This window comes from Nicotiana sylvestris, chromosome 3 (genome assembly GCF_000393655.2).
Source record: "Nicotiana sylvestris chromosome 3, ASM39365v2, whole genome shotgun sequence".
NCBI classification, from domain to species: Eukaryota; Viridiplantae; Streptophyta; class Magnoliopsida; order Solanales; family Solanaceae; genus Nicotiana; species Nicotiana sylvestris.
Window position 1 is genome coordinate 151422772 of NC_091059.1, and position 9302 is coordinate 151432073.

General features: G+C 41.1%; 1 protein-coding gene across 1 annotated transcript; it reads right to left on the reverse strand.

Annotated features, from left to right (window-relative positions):
* Positions 1 to 2717: 2717 nt before the first annotated feature.
* Positions 2718 to 3140, reverse strand: LOC138888179 (uncharacterized). Its single transcript, XM_070169996.1, has one exon. The coding sequence runs from the start codon at positions 3138 to 3140 to the stop codon at positions 2718 to 2720; it is 423 nt and encodes a 140-aa protein (XP_070026097.1).
* Between the last annotated feature and the right edge of the window lie 6162 nt (positions 3141 to 9302).

The window sequence follows — 9302 nt, forward strand, 5'->3', positions numbered from 1 at the left end:
TATCAAGGTGGGGTGAGAGAGCGACGACTAGGGTTCATGAGAGTTTCAGAGAGAGTTGAGAGAGGAGAGGGTTTCAAGGGTGGCGGTAGGTGAAAATTATTAGGGTTCGGGGGGTAGTTGGGAATTAAAAAAGGAAAGGGCTGTTGTGAGCCGTTGATCTAGACGATCAACGACTGGGATAAAAATGGGGACCCGGACGAGTTATTTAAAAAGGGTCGTGGGTCGGGTAGATTAGTATTGGGTCAGGGTAATTGGGCTTTAAAAATTGGGTTCAATTGGGGTGCCAAATCTGGCTAAAGTAGAAATAAAAATGGGCTAGCATTTAAATAGCCATTTTTTCCTGATTTGATTTTTTTTTAAAAGTAAAATAATTTCCGAAAATAAATTAAAGGTACTAAAATGATTAATAGTACATAATTATCAAACTAAAAATATTGGACCTGATTTTTATAGACATAAACATAATTAAATCTGAAAGAGGCTAATATTTCAATTATATGCAATTTAGCTTTAAAAATACAAAATAAATTTGTAAAAATATGCAAAAATCACATTAGCGGTATTTTAGTATAAATATGAGAGTCCAATAAATGAATCACCAAAATGATAATTTTGGGAATAATTATTTGGGTTTTTTCTTGATAAAATTAGGTAATAAATTGATTTTAAAATCTTTAAAAAAATTAAGGAACAATTATTAAACATTTGGACACACTTACATATGCATAAATATGCTATTTTGAAAGTATTTTTCATATTAAAAACATATAGAAATAAATTGGGTATCAACAGCTGCCCTTCTTTACCCGGGGAGGATGAAAGAGTTGTCGAGTAAAGACATGATGGCCAATTTTGACCGAAAGAAATGGTTCGAGGAGACTTAGGCCGTGATCTAACTTCTGAGCTACCTACATATCCCTGGTCTTACCGGAATCAGGCCATATGTAGTTCAGGATCTATCGGCAGAGTATGCCGATGGAGACCTTTCAAGAACGGACGCAATATTTAGGATGGGGTGAATGGTTAAAGTTTGATAGGGCTGCGGGAACAGGAGCGGGATCGCTCCTGCCGAGATGGTCGTTGCTCACCGGTTCACCTACAAATAAGTAACACAAGCGTATATTGTGCGTAAATTTAAACATGATGCAAATTCCCATCGGACCATGAATGTTTGTCTTCGGACGGTTAGGATGACGTCCTTAGACCATGATGTCCTGGGTCATAAAGCGTATAATAAAGGATTTGCGGGCCATGAAATGATTCTCTCGGTCTATGAGAATTATGCCTCCGAACCATGATGCCTTTGAATAATGATATGCAAAAGATTAAAAGGAGTCCTCAGGCCATGGCATGGTGTTCTCGGGCTATGAAAATGGTGCCTCCGAACAATAATGCCTTTGGACAATTTGATGATCTTTTAGCCCATGAGATGCAGTAGGTGGCGATCTTCCAGACCGTGAAATGCATTAGCCGGCGATCTTTCATCCATACAAGTGTAAATAAGGTGGCGATCTTTTAGCCATGCAGCTGTAGATGGAGGTAGAGCTTAACCTCGGAAGGAAGAATGGTAGCCTTGTGCAATGCAGAAATGTAGATGGAGATAGAGCTTAGTCTCTGAAGGCAGAATGGTAGCCTTATGCAATGCAGAAATGTAAATGGAGGTAGAGCTTAAACTTGGAAGGCAGAATGATAGCCTTATGCAATGCAGAAATGCAGATGGAGGTAGAGCTTAACCTCGGAAGGCAGAATGCTAGCCTTATGCAATGTAAAAATGTAGATGGAGGTAGAGCTTAACCTCGGAAGGCAGAATAGTAGCCTTATGCAAGAAATAAAAGGGCAAATGACGATAGAGCTTTCTTAGCTAATAGCAGATTGCAATACTGTGATTGCTGGGGACGTTGTGCCTGCTGGGGACACTGTTGTGTACGGATAGCAACTGTGAGTAAGTGCAACGGTTCTGAGAGTTGTATTCATGGGCAATGTTTGTCTCGTGAGCGTATAGTATATTTGATGATTTGCAACTTAAGTGCCTGCACCAAAGAAAAATCATGAGTTTTGTGAAGGGGAGGTTAGTTCGTATCCCCGCTAGTTGTGCTTGACCTGCTCGGGTCTGATTTGGTGATACTGTATGTATCATTGGGGTAGTGTTTGCTAAACAAGGCAATTTTGGTAATAAACGTGCATGATTTTATAAAAAATACGATATAAATATATAATTAAGAAACAGTTTTAGATAAACCGATAACTGTGACGTGGTTCAGGACATTGCAACCTCTCTTGCTACGGAATTTTGAGGGTCCTCCTCAAAATTCTGCACCAGTTTAATGGGTTGATGCTTCTGATTGTTGCCTGCGATGATTGGCTCCTCAAAATTCTGCCCCAGTTTCCCATTGCGGGGGGGGGGGGAATGAAAATTTTATTGAATTGTGACCGAACCCATAGGGCTGCTTATGTATCCCCTCTTAAACAGGAATCAGGTCAGGCATAGTTCAATTACATCATATAAAAGAGCATAAAGACTACACATAGTAACGCTTGACTGCATCCGAATTGATTGGCTTTGGCCAGACTTCTCCGTCCATTTCTGCTAGTATAAGGGCTCCTCCTATTAGAACCCGGTGAACCATGTACGGACCTTGCCAGTTTGGAGAGAATTTTCCCTAGGCTTTATCTTGGTGTGGAAACATTTTTTTTAACACTAGCTTCCCCGGTGTGAACTATCTTAGCTTGACTCTTTTGTTGAAGGCTCTGGACATTCTGTTCTGATAAAGTTGACCATGGCAAAATGCATTCATTCTCTTTCCATATATAAGAGCTAGATGCTCGTAACGACTCTTCACCCATTCTGCATCGTCAAGCTCAGCTTCCTGTATGATTCTTAAGGAAATAATTTTCACTTCGGCGGGAATGACGACTTCTGTGCCAGAAACCAGTACATAGGGGGTTGCCCCAGTTGATGTGCAGACTGTGGTACGATACCCCAATAAAGCAAATGATAGCTTCTCGTGCCACTGATTATGCTTCTTTATTATTTTCCTTAGTATCTTCTTGATGTTCTTATTGGCGTCTTCTACGACCCCATTAATCTGAGGTTTGTAGGCTGTAGAATTCTTGTGTTTGATCTTGAAAGTTTCACACATAGTTTTCATCAAGTCACTATTGAGATTGAAGCCATTATCGGTAATGATTGATTCTGGACTCCCGAATCAGCAAATGATGCGGTTGCGGACAAAGTCTACCACGACTTGCTTAGTTACCGCTCAATAAGATGCTGCTTTGAGACATTTGGTGAAATAGTCGATTGTTACTAAGATAGACCTATGCCCGTTGAAAGCGGCAGGTTCGATTGGTCCAATAACATCCATTTCCCAAGCGATGAACGACCATGGTGAGCTTATTGTATTAAGCCCATTTGGCGGCACATTTATCATGTCTGCATGTATTTGGCAACGGTGGTATTTCCGGACATACTGGATGCAGTCTGTTTCCATAGTCATCCAAAAGTAACCAGCCCGGAGTATCTTCTTTGCTAATAAAAAACCATTTATATGTGGACTGCAGGTCCCAACATGAATTTCATCTAGTAGCCTAGATGCTTCCTTTGCGTCGACATACCTTAACAATCCAAGATCAGGAGTCCTCATATACAGGATTCCTCCGCTATGAAAGAAATTATTGAACAACCTTCGAAGCGTGCGTTTCTGAGTAGGATTTGCAAGTTCTGGGTATTCGCCTTTTGCCAAATATTCCTTGATATCATGAAACCAAGGCTTTCCGTCTACTTCTTTTTCAACATGGGCATAATAAGCTGGCTGATCATGGATCCTTACTAGAATGGGATCAAAGAAGTTTTTGTCTGGATGTTGTCTCATAGATGATAGGGTAGCCAATGCATCGGCGAACTCGTTCTGGACTCTGGGAACATGTTGAAATTCCGTCTTTGTGAACCTCTTTCTCAATTCCTGTACATAATGCAGATACGTTAGTATCTTGGAGTTCTTGGTCGCCCATTCTTCTCGGAGTTGATGTATAAGTAAGTCCGAATCTCCGATCACTAGCAACTCCTGAATGTTCATGTCAATAGCCATCTTGAGCCCTAGGATGCAGGCTTCGTACTCGGCCATATTGTTGGTGCACGGGAACCTGAGTTTGGCAGACACCGGATAATGCTGACCGATTTTCGATAAAAGGACCGCTCTTATACCAACTCCTTTAAAATTTGCTGCTCCATCGAAGAACATTCTCCAACCGTCATAGGATTCTGCAATATCTTCTCATATGAATGATACATCTTCATCAAGAAAATACGTTTTCAGGGGTTTGTATTCTCCATCCATGGGATTTTCAGCAAGGTGATCTGCTAGCACCTGTCCCTTGATTGCCTTCTGAGTTACATAGACAATGTCAAATTCACTCAACAGTATTTGCCACTTGGCTAGCTTTCCAGTGGGCATGGGCTTCTGAAAGATGTACTTCAAAGGATCCATCCTTGATATGAGATATGTGGTATAGGCATATAAGTAGTGCCTCAGCTTCTGGGCTACCTAAGTCAAAGCACAACAGGTGTGCTTTAACAGAGAATACCGGGCCTCGTACGGGGTGAACTTCTTACTGAGGTAATAAATGGCCTGCTCCTTCCTCTCCGTTTCATCATGCTACCCCAGAACGCAACGGAAAGCTCCATCTAATACTGCAAGGTAGAGTAATAAGGGTCTACTTGGCTCAGGCGGGACTAAGACTGGTGGTGTTGACATGTATTCCTTTATTCTGTCGAAAGCTTTTTGGCAGTCGTCAGTCCATTTGGTAGTGGCATCCTTCTTTAACATCTTAAAGATTAGGTCACGGATAACTATAAATTGTGCTATAAACTGGCTGATGTAGTTGAGTCTCCCTAAGAAACTCATCACATCCTTCTTGTTCTTTAACGGTGGTAATTCTTGAATAGCTTTGACTTTCGATGGGTCCAGTTCTATCCCTCGACGACTCACAATGAACCCAAGCAACTTTCCAGCTGGAACCCCAAATGCACATTTTGCGGTATTCAGTTTTAGGTTGTACCTTCTCAGTCTATTGAAGAACTTCCTCAAATATTCCATGTGATCAGTATCCTTTTTAGACTTGTTGATAATATCATCTACGTACACCTCTATTTCCTTGTGTATCATATTGTGGAAAATGGTAGTCATGGCCCTCATGTAGGTGGCCCCTGCATTCTTTAACCCGAATGACATCATCTTGTAGCAATACATTCCCTACGGCGTAATGAAAACCGTTTTCTTAGCATCTTCTTCCTCCATCTAGATCTAATGATAACCAGCGAAACAGTCTACGAATGATTGCAACTCATGCTTGGCGCAATTGTCGATCAGGATGTGTATGTTTGGCAAAGGGAAGTCGTTTTTCGGACTAGCCCGGTTGAGATCCTGGTAGTCGACACAGACTCTAACCTTCCCATCCTTCTTTGGTAATGGCACGATGTTGGCTAACCATGTTGGGTATTCTACTACCCTGAGAACTTTAGCTTTGATCTGCTTAGTGACTTCCTCCTTGATTTTCAGACTCATGTCAGGCTTGAACTTTTTGAGCTTTTGCTTTACCGGCGGACATGTTGGATCGGTTGGCAGTTTGTGAGCCACAATAGATGTACTCAGACCAGTCATGTCGTCATACGACCAGGCGAATATGTCCTCATATTCTCTTAGAAATTCCGTGTACTCCTTCTTTTTTGATGGCGATAAGTGGAAGCTGATTCGTGTTTCTTTAACATTTTCTGCATCTCCCAAGTTAACTACTTCTGTTTCGTCCAGGTTGGACTTAGGTCTGTTCTCAAAATTCTCAACTTTCTTAACAATCTCTTCTGATACGTCATCTTCATCTGAATCTATGTCTGTTTGTTGTGTTGTCTCATTGCATGTCACAGTCATTGGTTTATCAAGATAAGTAATAGTAATTTTGTATAAGTAAGTAATGAGAAAAATAATAATGAGTGTTGATTCACAAGAAAGGTCAAAATACTTTGATAAGTTGCATAATTGTTTTGAACATTGAAGATCTTATTGCGGGAATTGAAAACATGCAAAAAAACAAAATCTTTTAGTAAACAAAACAGTGCTTGTTTTAGCCTTGCTACCCTGATGCTCGTCGGGCTCTGGTTGTCATAATGGTCCAGTTATTGAGGCATGCTCCTCTAATTACAGCCTGTATAGAAGGGCCTTCCTACCCCTCCTTCTCGAGAATAACACAACAATCCATATCATTATCTTCTAAGAACAAATTCTTCACTGATGTGAGTGCTTCTTCTTCTTCTAACCTATAGATAACATCGGCTGGTTGGAAAGTCTGCTCCAAATGCGGTACTGGATGCTCCATCGGATAATAAGGACCGCGCCATGGTAGCGACCAGTTGTTGAATTCCTCCCAGGTGTACTCATATCCCAGACCGAAAGTGGTGCTGTGCTTCTTGAGTTTTATGGGCTTAGTGATTCCTTGGAGGTTCTTGCCAAGTCCTTTGCCAGGTTCATACCCACTCCAATTCAGTATGCTCTCGATCTTGTTATCCTACCATTTGTCTTTGTCAATAGCATTTACTCGTTAGATATGGTGGTAAGTCTCTCCTCCCAGCTTCTTTCTCCCCTCGATTGATGGAATGGTCTCACGACTGTATATAGGATTTCTACCGTCGCTGTGAATGATCACTTCCTAGTGATTCCATTCGAATTTTACTACCTGATGCAGTGTTGATGCTACGGCTCTGACAGCATGAATCCATGGCCTTCCCAACAACGAATTGTAAGATGCTGGCACATCTGTCACTTGGAAATCAACGTCGAACCAAGTCGGTCCCATTTGCAAAAACAGACTAATCTCCCCAATGATGGATCTTTGGGAACCGTCAAAAGCTTTCACATTTATGGCTCCATCCTTTATCTCGTGCAGTCCCTTTCCCAACTTCTTGAGTGTTACCAGCAGACAAATGTTGAGACTGGAACCCCCGTTGATCAGGATCCTGGTGATGAAGTAGCCTTCGCATTGCACAGTGATGTGTGTGAGCACGTGATTTTTGTTTCACACGACAATCGCTCCAAAAAGAAATAAAAACAAATATAATTGGCCCTGCTGTACAATTTCGGATTTCTGTGCGGCACCGTGTTGATTCATTTGTGACTTTGGCCCATTTTTATTTATTTACTTTATTAAAATAAAATTCAAAAAAAATATATGTGTCCTGCATAATTCAAACCGTAATCCGGTCGTTAAATAGAAAATCATGAATAGACATTTTCGTCCGTGATTTTATTTGGTTTGACTTTACCTGTTTTGAAATATTTTAGTGTGTGTGCAAATAATTGTATTGAATGTGTATTTAATTTTAATTTGGTTTTTTTGGCTTAGTTTTGTTTTAAAATAAATAAGAAAAAAAGGAAATAAATAAATAAAAAAAAATAAAGAAAAGACCACTTCCCTTCCGGACTTGGGCCAATTTTAACAAAATTGGCCCAAACAAACAGCCCAAAACCCAGGCCTGCCCGGTCCAACACCACCTGATACCCAGGACATCCAAACGACGACGTTTTAGCCTAGTGTGATCTGGGCCGTTGATCTCAGATTGATCAACGGCCAAGATCAATCCCCCGTAACCCACCAACAAACCCGACCCGTCTCACCCGGACCGACCCCAAACCTTTATCCTTGAAACGACGTCGTCCCTGTTTAGCCAAAGGATCCTGGCCCTTCATCTCATCTCATCTAACGGCCAGGATCCATTTAGTCACTAACTATATAAACTCCTAACACTACCCTGCCCCCCCCTATCCGAACTCCAGCCTTCGTCTCCCCAAACAAACCGCCCTAAACCCTAGCCGCCCCTATATCCTTCACCATGGAAACCGGCGGCATGAACGCCGGTGACCTTCCCCTTAACACCCTAGAACGCCCTTGCCATCCTGAACCCAAATCTATCAACCATGTAGTTCGAATCCCTCCCCACCTTCTCGAATCTTCATTTGAAGATTCGAGTCAAAACTCGATCTACTCAGTTTAACCCCAGTTTCATACCAGACACTCCCCAGACCCCCCTCGTGACCAAACCATACTTGGTTTGGTCCGAATCTGATCAAGGAAGCGTGAATCCCAGATCTGAGTTTTGGAACTTGGTGGTTCTTCGTCACTGGTCCATATTCGTTCAAACCGAAGCGGTTAAGGTCTAATGGACTTTAATCAAAGTGTTTCTCATTTGAGAAACACTTCGATTAAAGTCCGTTCAGCCTTAAGAAAGGTCTGTCCAAGTCCGAGTCAAGTTTTGATTTTTCAAGGTTTAAGGTGAGTCCTTTCTTTTCTTTATTTGTTTTGGCCCCTCTGATTGTGGTAAAAATCTGTTCATACTTTGATTTTGTGTCTTTGAATTTTGTCAACTGTGCCCCGTCCACTTTGCCTAAACCTCTGCTTTGTTTGAATGAGTCTTTCTATTTGCCCTGATATAAGTAGTGTGCAATTAGCTGATTCTCAAAATTTGAACTGATCAATTGACTCCTCGAGCACCACTTTGTTTAGCCAGTACAATTCAAGTCATGTGCCCTATACTTTGAATGTCTGATTTTTGGCTACGATTGTGTATGTTAATGCTAATATAGTCGAGTCGACATGAGTCGTCAATTAGTTTCAACTGCCTGAACAAAATAAATCGATTCGCTTCTGTTGAACATTTGCCTGAATCAATTAAGAACCAAGTTCAGTTACTTATAGTTATTAATATGATTTCAGAAACCTAAGGCTTGATCTGTAATTGAAATCTGAGTTGATAGCATGTGCACTTGTGCACAGCATGTGCATTGTGCACAGCCTGTTTTCCTGCATAAAGGGCTTTCAATTTTAAAATGGTTTGACAGCATATGCTGTCAGATATATTCTACTGCCCATGCTTGCTTTTAGTTAATAAAATAGGAAAGGAAAGCCTGCCAGGGAATGTTGATGGGGGTTAATACTTAAATAACTAATTGGAATCTGAAAAATGAAAAGGGCACATGGGAGGGGTACTGTGATATTAAAAAGAGGCTGTTTAAAAGGAGTAGGAGGGAGGCTTATAAAGGGGAAGACCATCTGATATTAGGACACACACAGAGATATAGAGAGGGACAGAATTAGGAGATAGACATAGACAGAATTAGAGGAAGAGAAGGAGAAAATAGACAGACTGTGAGGAATTTTTTTTGAAAGAAAAAGCTGAAATACACACTGAGAAGTATACACACACAGACATACATAGAGAGACACAGGGGAGCCTAAACTGAAATTTTGAGAATTGA

Excerpts from the sequence above, each read along its gene's own strand:
- LOC138888179 (XM_070169996.1), bottom strand. The coding sequence starts at position 3,140 with ATGTGTGAAACTTTCAAGATCAAACACAAGAATTCTACAGCCTACAAA.